The sequence below is a fragment of the Chiloscyllium plagiosum genome, chromosome 19 (genome assembly GCF_004010195.1).
Source record: "Chiloscyllium plagiosum isolate BGI_BamShark_2017 chromosome 19, ASM401019v2, whole genome shotgun sequence".
Taxonomy (NCBI): domain Eukaryota; kingdom Metazoa; phylum Chordata; class Chondrichthyes; order Orectolobiformes; family Hemiscylliidae; genus Chiloscyllium; species Chiloscyllium plagiosum.
In genome coordinates this window covers 6,975,847-6,992,853 of record NC_057728.1, presented here as the reverse complement: position 1 = coordinate 6,992,853, position 17,007 = coordinate 6,975,847, and the positions used below count along the sequence as shown (strand labels likewise).

General features: G+C 41.2%; 1 protein-coding gene across 1 annotated transcript in view; it reads right to left on the bottom strand.

Moving 5' to 3' along the window:
• Positions 1-6,768: 6,768 nt before the first annotated feature.
• ipo8 (importin 8) overlaps positions 6,769-17,007 on the bottom strand; it is an 89,574-nt gene continuing 79,335 nt past the window's right edge. The window contains exons 22-25 of the mRNA XM_043709009.1: positions 15,244-15,449; positions 12,152-12,364; positions 11,345-11,461; positions 6,769-7,756 (exon numbers count right to left, since the gene is read on the bottom strand). Of these exons, the coding sequence (XP_043564944.1) occupies positions 7,659-7,756; positions 11,345-11,461; positions 12,152-12,364; positions 15,244-15,449 (634 nt within the window). The 3' untranslated portion in view covers positions 6,769-7,658. The remainder of the gene's footprint in view (positions 7,757-11,344; positions 11,462-12,151; positions 12,365-15,243; positions 15,450-17,007) is intronic.

Sequence of the window (17,007 nt, the reverse complement as noted above, 5' to 3'; positions counted from 1 at the left end):
AGTTCTTGCCTAATACCATCAAAATTGGCCTTTGTCCAATTTACAATTTCAACTTTTAGGTCTGGTCTATCCTTTTCCATCATTATTTTAAAACTAACAGAATTATGGTCACTGGCCCCAAAGTGCTCCCCTACTGACACCTCAGTTACCTGCCCTGCCTTATTTCACACAAGTAGGTCAAGTTTTGCACCTTCTCTAGTCGGTACATCCACATACTGGTCCAGAAATTTTTCTTGTACACACTTAACAAATTCCTCTCCATCTAAACCCTTCACACTATTGCAGTCCTAATCTATGTTTGGAAGTTAAAATCCCCTACCATAACCACCCTATTATTCTTACAGATAACTGAAATCCCCTTACTAACCTGCTTTTCAATTTCCCTCTGACTATTAAGGGGTCTATAATACAATCTCAATAAGGTGATCATCCCTTTCTTATTTCTCAGTTCAACTCAAATAACTTCCCTGGGTGTATTTCCGGGAATATCCTCCCTCAGTACAGCTGTAATGCTATCCCTTATCAAAAATGTCACCCCCCCCCCCCAGCCTCCCTTCCTGTCCTTCCTGTAGCGTTAGTATTCTGGAACATTAAGCTGCCAGTCCTGCCCATCCCTGAGCCATGTTTCTATAATTGCTGTCTTATCCCAGTCCCATGTTCCTAACCATGCCAAGTTCATCTGCCTTCCATGTTATGCCTCTTGCATTGAAATAAATGCAGTTTAACAGTCCTACCTTGTTCTCTGCTTTGTTCCTGCCTGCCCTGACTGTTTGACTCTCTTCTTTTCTCAACTGTACCAGTTTCAGATTGATCTCTTTCCTATCTCCCTGGATCCCACCCCTCCACCTTAATAGTTTAAATCCTCCTTAGCAGCTCGAGCAAATCTCCCTGTCAGCATATTAGTCCCTTCCAATTTAGGTGCAATCCGTCCTTCTTGTACAGGTCATTTCTACCCCAGAAGAGATTCCAATGATCCAAAAATGTGAATCCTTCTCCCATACACCAGCTCCTCAGCCTTGCATTCATCTGCTCTATCCTCCTATTCCTACCCTCACTAGCTCGCAGCACCGGGAATAATCCAAATATTACTACTCTCGAGGATCTACTTTTTAAATTCCTGCCTCTCTATATTCTCCCTTCAGAATCTCATCCTTTTCCCTTCCTGTGTCGTTACTACCCATGTGTACAATGACCTCTTGCTGGCCCCTCCCCCCCTTGAGAACATTCTGCACCCTCTCTGAGACACCCTTGATCCTGGCACCAGGGAGGCAACGCACCATTCAGATTTTTTGCTGCTGGCCACAGAAAAGTCTGTCTGTGCCTTGGACTAGAGAGTCCCCTAACACAATTGATCTCTTGAAACCCGATGTACTCCTCATTGCATTAGAGCCAGTCTCAATACCAGAAACCTGGCTGTTCATGCTATATTCCCGAGAATTCATCACCCCCTACATTTTCCAAAACAGCATACCTGTTTGAAATGGGGATAGCCACAGAAGACTCCTGCACTACCTGCCTACCTCTCTTACCTTTCCTGGAGTTAACCCAACCATGTGGCTGTATCTGAGACTTTCCTCCCTTCCTATAACTGCCATCCATCACATCTCCTTGCTCTTGTAAATTCCTCATTGCCTTTAACTGTCTCTCCATTTGATCTAATAGAATTTGCAACCAACGGCATTTATTGCAGATATAACCCTCAGTAACCTCTACACTCTCCCTGAACTCCCACATCTGACAACAAGAACATATCACTCTATTAAAGGCCATTTTGCTTCTCCCAATCTGCAGACCCAGAAAATAACACTGTTTTATTCCTCTACAAAACACTGCTCCAGGCTAACGTAATACTTATGGCTTATATTTTTAAGACATGTCTCAATAAAACATTTAATCAAGAAAGAACCCACTCTACTCACTACTGCAGACTTTCTGTAAGGCCACAGTTAAAACTATTCACTTATCTGTTTCTGTGCTGTGACCTCTCCCGAACAGGTTCCTCCAAGATCAGTTGTGAATTTCACTGTTTGTTCAATTTTCCAGATGCACTCTGACATCCAGCGGTTATATGACTTCAAACAGCAAAGGCAGTAACTGCGCAGGTTCATTGCTGTCACTTAGCAGTGTGGGTTTCTTTCTTTCTCTCTCTCTCTCCTGCACTGACCTGACCATGTGCTACCTTTGTCTGTTCCTCTCCCTTTTAAAAGTGCCATTGTTTTGACTTCTTTTTTCTCCAGAGTTCCAAAACACTGCAACAGCATATAAAACAGTAATAGGCTTAGGGTGAGAGGGGAAAGATATAAAAGAGACCTAAGGGGCAACTTTTTCATGCAGAGGGTTGTTTCTGTATGGAATGAGCTGTCAGAGGAAGTAGTGGAGGCTGGTACAATTGCAACATTTAAGAGGCATTTGGATTGGGTATATGAATAGGAAGGGTTTGGGGGGATATGGGCTGGGTGCTGGCAGGTGGGACTAGATTGGGTTGGGATATCTGGTTGGCATGGACAGGTTGGACCAAAGGGTCTGTTTCCATGCTGTACATCTCTATGATTCTATGACTCTAAATGGGACTAGATTATGTTGGGATATCTGGTCAGCATGGACGAATTGGGCAGAAATTGGACTGTTTCCGTGCTGTACAACTCTATGACTCTATCTGTAACTGATCCACCATCAACTACCATTTCTTGAAGGTAAATTCCAAACTTCTACCACCCGTTATGCATTGAAGTGCTTGCCAACATCACTTCTGGACAGTCTAGCCCTAATCTTCAGACTATGTCTATTAGATCTATAATCATGAACCTGCAGAAATAGTTTATCCCAGTCTTTTCCTGTAAATATCTTGAAGGATTAGAACAAATCATGCTTTAACCTTTTAAATTCTAGAGAAAGCATGTTAATCTGTGTAATCTGTCCTCACAACCTAACCCCTGAAGTCCAGGTATCATTCTTGTAAAAATCGAAAGATCAGTGGATGCTGTAAGTCAGAAACAAAAACAGAAGTTCCTGGAAAAGCTCAGCAGGTTTGTCAGCATCTGTGAATAGAAATCAGTTAACATTTCAGGTCTGGTGACCCTTTGTCAGGGCTGATAGGAGCTAGGAAAATGTGGTTGATATACAGAAGATTAGGGTGGGGATAGGGATGCAGTAAAGAGTAAACAATAGATAAGGATAGAGCCCAAAGAGAGAGAAAAACAGTTTGATAGGCAAAGGAGTCAATAACGATCTGGTTGGGAGGTTCAATAGCAGTTAATAGAGACTGTTAGTAGCTAACAGTAGATAGTGTGCAATGGCAGACTATGTGATAACAAGGCCTGGTGTGCGTGGTTAGGGGTTCGGATATGGGCAAGTTCAAGCCCTAAAATGATTGAACTTGATATTGAGTCTGTACGGCTGCAGGGTCCCCTCATGGAAAATGGAATGTTGTTCTTCCAGTTTGCACTGAGACACATTGGCCAGGGAACAGAGTGGTGTGTTACAGCAGCAGGCAACTGGAAGCTCAGGGCCTTTTCTGCAGGTAGAACGTAGATGTTCTGAGAAGCAGTCACTCAGTCTATACTTCATTTCCCCAATGCAAAGGAGACCACAATGTGTGCAACAAGTGGAGTAGACTAGATTGTGAGAAGTGCAGGAAATTGCTGTGTGACCTGGAAGATATGTTTGGGCCCTGGGATACTGAGGAGGGAGGAGGTAAATGGGCAGGTGTTACACCTTTGGCAGGTGCAGGGGAAGGTCCCATGGGGCAGTGTTGGGAGTGAAGGAAGAGTGGACCAAGGTGTCTGGAGGGGATAGTCCCTGTGGAAGGGAGGCAAGGGAGGGGAGGGGAATGTGTGTCTGGTGGTGGCAACTCACTGGAGGTGGTGGAAATGGTGGCTAATGATCTTCTTGATGTGAATGCTGGTGGGCTGGTAGGTAAGGACAAGGGGAACCCTATCGCTGTTGCGGGAGGTAAGAGAGGGGGTAAGGGTAGAAGTGCAGATGGGTCAGACCCAATTAAGGGTCCTGTCAACAACAGTGTTTTTCTTACTGGAGCAAAGGACTGAACTGTCCCCAGCCATCACCACCCTCCTCCATTTAGCTGAGCTTGTCCTCACTCTCAGCATATCGGTAATATCATCGGCGCTGCTTCCCTCACTTGTCAATAATTGGAAAGTCCATTGATTTTGCTTCCAATTCCTCCCCCCCCACCTTAATTTTTACCCGGTCTCTCTGAAACTCTTCCCTTCCTCGACCTCTGTTTCCATTTCTAGGGATAGACTGGCCACTAATATACACTGTAAAACCCAACTCCCACAGCTAAGGGGACCTCCCCCAGCTATGGGGACTATACATCCTCGCATCACACATTCCATTTCCCCAGTTCCTCTGTCTCCATCTCCTATGTCCCGATATGGCCAACTTTGACAAGGAGCCTCTGAAATGTCCACCTTCTTTCTCAACCGAGGATTCTCCAGCACCGTTGTTGACAGGGCCCTCAACCCGTCCGACCCCTCCCCTGCACTTCGACCCTCACACCCCTTTTCCTTCCTGCAACAGTGGTACGGTTCCCCTTGTCCTTAGATACCAGCCCACCAGCATAGCCATCCAGAAGATCATCAGCCGCCATTTCTGCCACCTCCAGTGCGATGCCACCCGCCCTTCCCTTGTCCGTCTTCCGCAGGGACCATTCCCTCCGGGACACCCTGATTCACATTTCCTTCACTCCCAACACCCGCCTACAGTTCCACAGTACCTTCCCTTGCAACGGCTGAAGTTGTAACACCTGTCCATTTACCCCCTCAATATCCAAGGGCCCAAACATAGCTTCCACGTGAAGCAGCCCTTTACCTGCACTTCTCACAATCTAGTCTACTCCATTTGCTGCTCACAATGTGGTCTCCCCTGCAGTGGGGAAACAAAGCACAGACTGGGTAGCTTTGCAGAACCTCCATGTTCTGTCCGCAAAAAAGACCCTAAGCTTCCAGTTGCCTGCCACTTTAACACCCTGGAGGGAGTGTTCTCTGGCCAACATCTCAGGCTTGCCGCAGTGCTTCAGTGAAGCTCAGCACAAGCTGGACAAACAACATCCCATTTTCCCCTTGGGGACCCTGCAACCTTCAAGACTCAATATTGAGTTCATTAATTTTAGGGCCTGAACTCTCCCATTTCCTAGTCCCCTACCCCACACACCAGCCTTGTTCTCCCATTTCCTAGTCCCCTACCCCACACACCAGCCTTGTTATCACATAGTCTGCCATTACACACTACCTATTGCTGAGCCACTAACAGTCTCCAATCACAGCCATTCACCTTCCCAACTAAATTGTTATCGACTCCTTTGTCTGTCAAACTGTTCATCTCTCTTTGCGCTCTACCCCCACCTATTGTTTACTCCTTACCTGCTCCCCCACACTATCTTCTGCATATAAACCAATATTTTCCTCGCTACCTTCAGTTCTGAGGAATGGTCACCGGAACTGAAATGTTTACTTTGATTTCTCTTCGCAGATGCTACCGGACTTGCTGAGGTTTTCCAGCAACCTCTGTTTTTGTATCATCCTTGTAAGTGACATTGTACTCCCTCCAAGAACAACATATCCATCCGAAGATGTAGTGCCCAGATCTGCCCACAATATTCCAAATGGGGTCTAACCAAGATTTTGTACAGCTGCAGCATAACTTGTGTCCTTCTATTCCAGTCTTCGAGATCTGAAGACAGCATTTCACGAGTAATTCTCATTATTTTCCATTTGTGGCATTTTAAAGATTTATGCACCTGACCCCCACCCAAGTCTCTTTGGTCATTTACTATATGTATTTAACTTCACACCATATGCCGGGTAACATAGTCAGCCATGCATCAGGACCTTGTGATCTTGTTCAGATAATCCGAACTTCAGTTAATTGAATTTACCGGATAATCGAGGTTCCTTTGTAATTTTATGCAAGAGATTTTATCATTTATATTGCCTAACTTTGTCATCAGCAAGTTCTGAAAAAATGATTTTCTAAGTCATTATCTAAGTTCTTAACAAATAACGTGAATAATTGAGGCCCTAACACAGATCCTTGTGGATACCATAAAGTAATTAGATTCCTTTTCTTTGATCAGCGCGAACATGCAACATTTCTGTTCCGATATCCTCAAAACTTCAATTTTGAGGAAATCTGCAGGAACGTTTTCACAGCGTCTTCCAAACCCTACAACCACTACCTTCTAGAAGGAAGCAGCAGATACAGGGGAACAGAAGCTCCTGCAAGTAGCCCTCCAAGTCGCTCAGCATTCAAACTTGGAAATATATCGCCGTTTGTTCAGTGTCACTGAATCCATATGTTTGAAACTCCCTCTGCAGGCAGGTGTACTTACACCAATAGACAGTAGTACTTCAAAAAGGCAGTTCGTGTCTACCTTCTCAAAAGCAACTAAGGATGTTCAAGAAATACTGGCCTGGCCAGTGAGACTTGCATCCCCTGCAAGTATAAAAAATATTGCTGCTGATTACTTTATAGAATTCTGGAACGTAATGTTTACTTTAAAAGTATTCACCTTAAAAAGTGCTAGTCTAACCCATGGTATGGTTTCCTTTACAACTGTTCCAGTGTTGATTTTCTTGTTCTGTTGTCACATTGAGAGTTCCACTCGCACCTTTCACTTTACCCAGTTGATCCTTTATGATGTCCAGCAGTATAGCTCTTGAACTCTCAGCTGGCTTTCTCAATTTAGCCTAGAACGGTCAAAACTTGCAGCCCTGTTAGATTTCAACAAACAAAATTCATTCAGACAAGTGTGCTCAACCAAAGGTTTTATTGAGGCTCCCAATAGTTGAGAATGAAAACTCACAAGCTCTCTCAAAGAACCAATGTAAAGTACAGTAATCCGGCCGTGACAATTCTGTTTTACCCAGATGGGCATTTGATATTCTAATTAACATAAACAAGAAAATAATTCATTTCAAAAGTCTAAAATCCTCTCATCTGCCATTAAACAGCTAAACGTACTGCCAGAATATTGATATTTTTCAACTGTGCACGGTTATTAAAATTTATCCCCCTTTCAGAAAAAAGGAATCACGATTGTCCACCAAGATGGACTTGTGAATTTCCACGTAATTTTAAATGGAGCTGCAATTCTTTTATCTCTAAGGCTACCACTGCTATCACAAATCACAGAAACCCACAGGTTCTTTTACCAAGGATAATATTTTAAATGTTAAAACAGTTACCACACGTAAATTTAAAAATAGCAGAGCTGCAATAAACAGATTCTTTTTAAATCTCTGGTAAATATTTAAAAAAAAGTTAAAGTACTTTTCTTTAAAATCATGCCACTTCTTTCCAAACTAAAATCTGAGGCAATCCACATGCGACAGAAGGCACTATGTATCTGTATTAACCCGTCAAATGCCTGTATTTTGGGAACCTGAGAGGTGGTAGTTAACCAAATCTTTCCCCGTAGTGCCTGCAGAGGGAGAGGGTGGGAGAGAGGAGATGATTTTCACTCCATTCACTTAAGGAAGAAAATAAACACCGACAAAACCCTCAAATGATAAAGTTATGATTCAGCACTGGAAGGGTTCAACACCAGTACCGAAGGTCTACCGACAGCTTCAGTAATGCTGATGGATGGAAGATTTTTTTCATGATGCCCTGAAGTTTAATAGAATGCCATCTGTAAGTCAGTTATCCCCTGGAGTTGCTCCAAAATTGAACGCTGTGGGAACTGGTGCAGTTATGTCAAATGTATAGCCACCCTGTCCTTCAATTTTCTTGGATTCTAAGAAAATGAAAGAAAATGAGATATTGATCAGAATTCAAACCTGAAATAGGAGAAGAATTAAATCACACAATTACAACATATTACTTATTTTCCAAAAATCCATCTGGAAAATCTCAATGCTAACTCAGTTTAAATGTTATTGTTGAATTTAAGAACACCAAGAAAATAGATACAGGAGTCACTCATGTACCAAATTCCAGCTTTGTTCATTCTGTTTTTATTGGAATTCTGAAGCAGGCCTGCAGTTGTCTCCACCTCTACTCCCATTAGTTCATTAATGTCAAATAAATTTGATTCAGCTCAATTTGTAAAAGTTTCTGCTGCACTGAATACCAAAATAGCATTGTTCCCAGATATTCAAGCAGTCTGACACAAATTAGATGTAATCAAATATTACAGCACTAAGTAACTTTTAAACAAATGGGAAGTTAACAGTATTTGCCTCTGGGTCCAGGTTGCAAAGAAAATCTGCCAGCCATTTCCAATTGGGGTTTCAACGCTCACCAATGACAAATATATTCTAATACCACTTAAAGTCTGAACTTTTCTTCAAATCCTGAATTGTGAAAATGAAAATGCATCATATCTAGTTTATCTTAATTTGAAAGTTATGATACCTTCTATGATTCCCAAGGTAATTGCTTAGGATTTTCGGAGTGAAAAATGAAGAATCATGGAACGGCACCCAATCTGGTCAGTAAAAGGCCTGACAACAAAAGCATTGTTTGACTTGTAGCTGACCAGATGATGGCCAGGCTCATTTAAAAGCCCCAAATATTTTGCCATATGAAATGAAATATGACGTAAAAACTCAGAAAAGCATACAGGTAAATCACTGAAACGCACATGCATACATCCAAAGCAGAGGAAGAATTAGAATTATAATTGTGACAGGGAATTATTAGTGGTTTTCACACCGAAGTTCCATACATTTTGTGGAACACAACCATAAAAGTTATATTGGATAAACCTTTCACATCAAAACTTCGCTATCCTCTTGACAGTGAGGAATGTACTCAATATACTTATGCCAGCAGAGATAAATTATGTTTCAGTTTCTAAAATATCCTGAAAGTCCATTGGAAATAGCATGAATTTCAGGCTTGTGAACTGTCCAATCAGTCCTTTATTCAAAAAAACCAAAAAAAAACTTGCAGCATTTCATAATTTCAGCTATCTAATGTTAAGATTTAATTTCATCTGAACACTACTTTCATTGTACCCATTGGGGTCTGAAGAGCTCTTCCAGCTTTTCAAACACACATCTATTTCTTTATTGTGTCACTTGATGCTACAACATGAATTAGGGTTCAACACAGACTGCTCGTGGAGAAAAAGTCAAGAACTGTCTTCAGTTTAGGCTTCAAAGTAACTCCATTTATTATATTCTAACATTAAACAGATATACACAACAATCACAGATATACTAGACTTTGATCTTAGAGTCACATTTGGTGAGGACTAATTTATCATCTTGTGTTCATGTCCAAATGCTTCATTTGAGTTTTGTGGTTGTGTTTTATAAGAGAGTGCAACGCAGTGATCAGCGTGCTCTAACTCCACCCAAATTGTTCTAGTGATGCTCAGTGACGTGCACTTCTGTAACATCTTTGCAAGGTTGCACTAGGGTCCTGATCTTGCTATGCAACAGCTACGGTAATTGTTTCAGTAACTTTGCAATCATTTAAACAACAGTTTTGAAGTCACACAATTTCAAGTTGGATTGACAATGCAATAAGACTTCCTGTGGAACTCACTACCAGAAGCAGTGGTTGAGGTGATTAGCACAGGTGCATTTAAGTGGATAAACTAATAGACAGATAGATGTTGTGAGCTGAAGTATCCTTGATGGAGACTTTTGTTAAGCATAAGTACCAACACAGATCAATTGGGCCAAAAAAATATTTTTTGCTGGCAGAAACTTCATTTAATTCCATGTAAGATTTCCTTAGTTTGAAACCATAGAGGAGGTTATGAATAAACTAACAGTTTTGTTAATTCTGTTTATCTTCCCAAAAGCTTACCAAACTTTCTGGTTTGACACTGAATTGTGAGTGTTGTTGATCAAGTCCACTAGTGACATCAGCAGGCAATCCACAGTACTGCAGAAACTTATTTGTTACCAGCCAAAGGAGAACATTTTAAAGCTTTTAGAGGGTGGTGAAAGGGGGAGTTGAATTCATCAAGTCCCCATTTAATGCTGCCGTGTTTTATGTTGTTTAGTTTTAACAATCAGTTCATGAAATATTTTGTGTTGTGAGATTTTTAACATGTTATTTCCTGCTAGTCTGATCAGCATCATTTTGTAGTGACCTCTCCCACTCCCTTATTCACCTTTTTGCTGCTGCCCTCTGCCTTACAGTCTCTTTCATTTTCTCAGTCAATTTGCTGCCAATCCTTCCTCTCTAAACTTCTCAATCTCCAAGTCTCCCACTTGCTACTTACTGAACCTCTCATTCAGTGTCCAGGTGCAGATCTGATCTGAAACCGGAGCTTTATGGTTGTGAAAGTGCATACCTGGATTGTGCAGCAATACCATGCTGAAGTTAGAAAGGATGCTATTCTCTGTAAAAAAAAAACCTCTCACTGTGAACTGGAAACGAGTGGTGAGAGGCAGAAGCAATGGTGCTGCTACCCATGGTGAGCCTTTACTCACCAGATTCTGGATCACTTGCGCAACTTGCTCCTGACCCAACAGCATCATCTTGGAAGCAAATACCGAAGTTTATTCAGACTGTAAGGTAATCTATCCTTCTTCCTCATTCACTTAACCTTTACACAGAAGAAACAAGGAGCGTGCTAATTGTTGGTGGGGTTTGGAGGACCAAGATTTTTAGGCCGGATTGAAGACACATCTTTGTGTGCTCACCAGTTTAATCGAGCACAACAAATAATGCTTCAGTGGCTCCTTCTGCCTCTTGCTTGTCATTTTGAAACTACCCTTTCACAAAAAGGGAAGCAATGAGCAGAAGCATTTTTAAGAATAATCTTGATTATAACAGCCATAACTCAGTACGTCTGCACAATCAGGATCTGCACTTCCACAATCCCAGAGTTCCAAATGTGGATAGGATCTGGACCACAAAAGGAAAAGGTTGAGGAGATTGAAGCAGTGAGTGGGGAACTGGGGAAGTGGGAGGTTCAGCGAGATGGGATGTCAAAAAGTAGGAAAGGTTGTAAGTTTGAGAGTCTGCAGCAATCAGTAAGATTAGAGATATATATATATGGTGAGCTAGCCAGATAGGTAACAAGCAGGAGGTACTGTCAGCAGTACGTTACAATTTTTCTTTTTATATTTTGTACTTTGTCTTGAAAGTTATTTCATTTACCAGAAATAGAATTTAGCGATATGAATCATTATAACTTGAAGACTATGTTTTCGATGAGGAAAGTCCTAGAGAACCTAACTACATCTTGTAAATTGGTTTTCATGGAAAAATGCAATTTGTTTAAAATTGTTTCACTTAATGTTGTAACTATCAATTTAAGTGAGGACTAATTTCATGCTCAGAGTCCAAATATTCTTAACATTTATTGCCAGTTATACTTTAAAAAAAATACAATGCTGCAATACTTGGCACTGACCTGCTTCAATTTTCCGTTGTTCTGTCAGTGTAAAGATTTCCTGCAACTGTTTCTTCTGGTCCTCACTCAAGGGGGCAGTGAGAGTCTGGTACCAGGCAGCATCCCTGCTCTGTACCCCTGTATCAAAAACAAGCCCAGATTGTAGAGCACACAATTCTCCCACAATAATAATGGCATACCTCTCTGTCTGCAATGCATAACATGCAGATGCAATGAAACACCTTCCAAAGTTTCAAGGAGAGAATGATTGGCGCTGTTGCTGTTAAAGGTGCTCTTTTTCCCTTTGGTCATCTCTTGAGTTTCAATGGAGTGGAGAGTGAGTAGCTATGGCAGCAATGTGATTTTACAGAAAACCAGCAAGCTGGTTAACTTTGCAACTTTAGACTTTAGTCATTTATTTTCTCAATGGAGTAGCAGTAACAGGAAACTCTGATCAAAAAATTCACAGTTGAGAGATATGATTGCAATGCTCAAAAGGACACCCTCCTCGCCAAGTTAGAAGTGTTTGCAGTTACACAATGAGCATTTATCAATATTACTGCTAGCAGGTGACAATGTGCTGATACACAAACAAAATGTTCTTTTTGACACATTTTAAGCCATTTTAGTTGTTAAAATCAATTATTTCACTGGAGAACAATTTATGCAATGCTCGTGTTTTATTTGCAATATACTTCTTTGCAGTATGGCATTGGACTAATATAAATTGTGATCCAAGGAAAACAAGATTATTTTTAAGAAATCATCAGATTCTCATCTCATTTAGTTAAATGATTAAATTTCAATATGGGCATACAAAACACATACTTAGGAGTGCTGATGTAAAAATCTGATATTCATCAACACTGTTGTCTTCATCTAGAGGTGTGGAGAATCCTTCCAGAGCAGTTTCTTCTAAACCATCTTCATCCCACTCATCATCATCATCCTCATCATCATCCTGCACCTGATGCTGCTCCAACATATCCAGGTATTGCTGCCCTGCTTCGCGAATGTCATCTTCATCACTTGGAATCTCTTCTGAAATTGAAAGTTATGTTTTAGACAGAAAATCTTTGTTCAACAAACCATGGACAGATTAAGGATTACGTCAGGGTAAAGAAAAGAACATTGTTACTCAACTGATGCATTGGCCAGTTAAACCAGGAAGCAGTTATCTATAGAAAGCCATGATTCATAATTTAATTCTTGTCAGCTAAGGTAGCTGCTGGAGAGACACTGCTGTCAGTATCAGCACCCCTGATTTCTATATCTGATTTTTTCCCGATTTTACAGTAATCCCTGTTGGAAGTATGTATAATTACCATGAAAAGACTGTCAAGATAAAAGAATGAAACATTTTTAACAAAGACAATCACCTGAAAGCCAAATTTGATTCCTGGTATATGCTGATTTAATTAATATGAGGTGAGAAGACCATTTAAATGCATAATGCTCACTCTATTCACCGAATGATAGAACATTGGACCACTGGTGACATTAGGAGAAATGAAGCGAAATAAAAATATGCTGGGCTCTTGCTTCATGGATTAATGATCATTTCTGGTCTTGAAAATTAAGTAAACTTCTCATATCCTAAATGTATGCTTCCAATTAAGAGATCCAACTTCAAGAATCATCTTAGTTATCATCTTTATATTGCAATAACCATCATCAGATATAACAAAAATTTATCCTTAATTTGCCCTACTTCACTTTTTAGAATTTTGGTTTCCCCATAGTTATTGTATATTGATCAATTACTGCTGATTTATAGTCACTGACTGTAAGTTCTGCTCAAATACTTCATAGTAAAACTAAAATTTATTAGCCTTTTGTACTTAAATCTTAATTCCTTGTCCTGAACAGATAGTAGAACCACATCTGAGAGTTACGCATCAATCTTCAGCAACTATTAATCTTCAGCAACTTCAGATGGGGCGGCACAGTGGCACAGTGGTTAGCACTGCTGCTTCACAGCGCCAGAGACCTGGGTTCAATTCCCGCCTCAGGCGTCTGACTGTGTGGAGTTTGCACGTTCACCCCGTGTCTGCGTGGGTTTCCTCCGGGTGCTCCGGTTTCCTCCCACAGTCCAAAGATGTGCAGGTCAGGTGAATTAGCCATGCTAAATTGCCCCTAGTGTTAGGTAAGGGGTAAATGTAGGGGTATGGGTGGGTTGCGCTTCGGCGGGGCGGTGTGGACTTGTTGGGCCGAAGGGCCTGTTTCCACACTGTAATGTAATGTAATGTAATCTAATCTAAACAAGTATTGATCGTGACCTCACCTATAGTCTCCAAAGTTCCTTCTACAGTCTTCATTTTCCTATTATGGAATGTGGATGTTCCTGGCAATGCTATTTGTTGCCCATTCTTAACTGCCTTGAAATGAAAGGATTGATCGGGTAATTTTAGGGAGCAGTTAAGAATCAGTTAAGATTGCTGTGGATCTGTAGTCACATAGAAGCCAGTCCAGGTAAGGATGACAGATTTTCCTCCCGAAAGAACACTGCTGAACAGATGGGGTTTTATGACTTAATGATATTTTCATGGCTATTATTCTGGACTTCCTTAATTAAATCTACTGAATTCGGATCACATCAGCGTTGCAGTGGGATTTGAACCAGTATCCCATGGGTCTCCAGTTTACTGGTCCAGTGACATTACCATTACAGCACTGTCTCCCAAATAAAATGAAGCAGCTTCTGCAGCACTTAATAAATGCAAGTCTATTCAATTTGATGAATATTACCTCAAGTGTTACTGCTAAATATTTTTCCCCAAACAACTCAGAGTCCAGAAACCAGTTTCAATGAATTGCAGTGCATGGGGAAATTTATTTAGTTAGGGTCCTGCACACAGTTGCTGTCCAGTGATCTTTCCTGGTAGCTTGTACTTGCAGATTAGATTAGATTAGATTACTTACAGTGTGGAAACAGGCCCTTCGGCCCAACAAGTCCACACCGACCCGCCGAAGTGTAACCCACCCATTCCCGTATATTTACCCCTTTACCTAACACTACAGGCAATTTAGCATGGCCAATTCACCTGACCTGCACATCTTTGGACTGTGGGAGGAAACCGGAGCACCCGGAGGAAACCCACGCAGACACGGGGAGAATGTGCAAACTCCACACAGTCAGTCGCCTGAGTCGGGAATTGAACCCGGGTCTCTGGCGCTGTGAGGCAGCAGTGCTAACCACTGTGCCCCCGTGCCGCCCTATTGGCTAAGAAGTCTCAAACCTGCTTCCAGCTCAATTTGACAAAACAGCTTGTCCACACTTCATGGAGAATCGTCATCATAATTAATCTTCAAGAGGTTATTAAATTATTAAACAACACTTTGCTCAGTCCATTTTGCACTCAATAAAAATTGTGGGATAACAGTGAGAGCAAAAGTAACCTCAGATTTTTGATCTCCTTTACTTTCTCTGCAACAAGCATCATGCAGCCTAGGAACACATGCTCATGAGTAAAATAATTACTTTGGTGCTAAATGAGTTAACTCTGGGATTGGTTATAAAACCTCTCTCAGACACAGGTCGAAATGGCTTTAAATGACAGTAGTGCTATCACAAATGGTGTCAGCATCCCTTGGGGCTGGTTAGGGGAAGGAAAATTAGGAACCTCACTCCTGACAACTATCCAACAACCTCAGATGGAAAATGAACCTGTGGATGTTAGTTAGCTGTATTATTATGTTTGTTTGGGTTCCACCAGCCATTACAGCAATAGTCAAATAGCCTGCTGATTCTCAAAATATTGGCTAAATAGAGAAGGCACCAGATGCCTTCAGCCCAAAACCCAGAGTTCACTCCTTGAGAACAGGAAAAGAAAATGGGGAAGAAATTAAACTATATGCATATGCTGAAGAGAAGCCTGCATTCATTAGAAAAGTAAATGCATAACAAAGAAACAAAGAACCGTTTTCTTCAATGTCCTCATGTGCTTCTTCTCCATTCTCATTCTGGTCATTGGGAGCTCTGCTTGCATATGCTCGCTTTAGACCAAGAAACAGAAGCAGCAATGAAGGTAGAATTTGAGCAGCCACAGCATCCACAGCTTCGGGTCTGTTTTGCATTTCCATTAGCGTGCTCAGACCAATGATGCAGACCTTCCGATCGTGAAGTCTGGTAATAAAAGCAATTATAATAGAGGCATGAAATGCAGTCAAAACACATCACTAAATCCAATGCAGGTAGATAAGCTTGAATTCATTTAACAATTTTCTTTTAAACATTTTAAAATAATCAAAATAAATGAAGCGAGCAATGAAAAATTTACTTATGGTATGTGCACTATAAAACTTTTTGATTATCTTTATTACTACACATCATTGCTACTGCAGTTAACAAGTTTTACTGCTATCACAGAGACAAATAGTATAAATTTGAGATGAATTAATTTACATTGTGTGCCAGTCTGTTGCAACACTTAATCTTTCTATATCCTTCCACACTGGAACTTCCACAAGTGGAGCAGATGGCTATCTAATGGATGATGAAAACTGGTGGAGAATTGAGACACAGGAGTTTTTAGTCCTTTTTATGCCTTTCGATGGTTGAATTTAGATTATATTATCAAATTTTCAGCTTGAGAACACTCACATTAAACCATGTTGAAAATGGGGCACTCAATACAGTCTTGAATGGTCCTGACTTGCAATAGTCTCTTAATCTAGAGTCCAGAGGGTGAGTGAGAGCCCCAAATGCACAGTGCAAACTCCTATTTAGATTAGATTCCTTACAGTGCGGAAACAGGCCCTTTGGCCCAACAAGTCCACACCAACCCTCCAAAGGGCAACCCACCCAGACCCATTACCCTACATTTACCCATGACTAATGCACCTAACACTATGTGCAATTTAACATGGCCAATTCACCTGACCTACACATGTTTGGACTGTGGGAGGAAACTGGAGCACCCGGAGGAAACCCACGCAGACACGGGGAGAATGTGCAAACTCCACACAGACAGTCACCCAAGGCTGGAATTGAACCTGGGACCTTGATGCTGTGAGGCAGCAGTGCTGACCAGTGAGCCACTGTGCTGCCCCATTAACTCCCAACCAAAGGAAATGGGCCTACTATTTAGATGAGCAAAGCCTTTAATAATTTAAAACAGACACTAAATCATATCATAGGCTTCTCATCCTCAGTATCAATTGTCTCACAGTGTTTCTAATCTTTGCTAATACTAACTGTTTAGAAGAAAATGAGGACTGCAGATGCTGGAGAGTCAGAGCTGAAAAGTGTGGTGCTAGAAAAAGCACAGCAGGTCAGGCAGCATCCGAGGAGCAGGAGAGTCAACATTTCACGCATAAGCCCTTCATCAGGAAAAGGCTTATGCCTGAAATGTTCAATCTCATGTTCCTTGGATGCTGCCTGACCTGCTGTGCTTTTTCCAGGGCCACACTTTTCAACTAATATTGTTTGTCAACCATAAAAATAATTTTGGTGAATCTACACTGTCCAGAATGTATCAATGGTTCAAATGCCCTTTTGATAAAGAGATTTTTGAAACTGCAGTAACTTTTTACGCTGATGTGGACTGACCAATGTTTTTTGTTTATATTCCTGTGCTGATGTGCAGAAGAGGACAGCAAAAAAAAACAAATGGGGCAGAATGCCTATTTTCTAAAGTCATCTAATAAATAGAAACTGCTCTAACTATATATTATAGCAATAA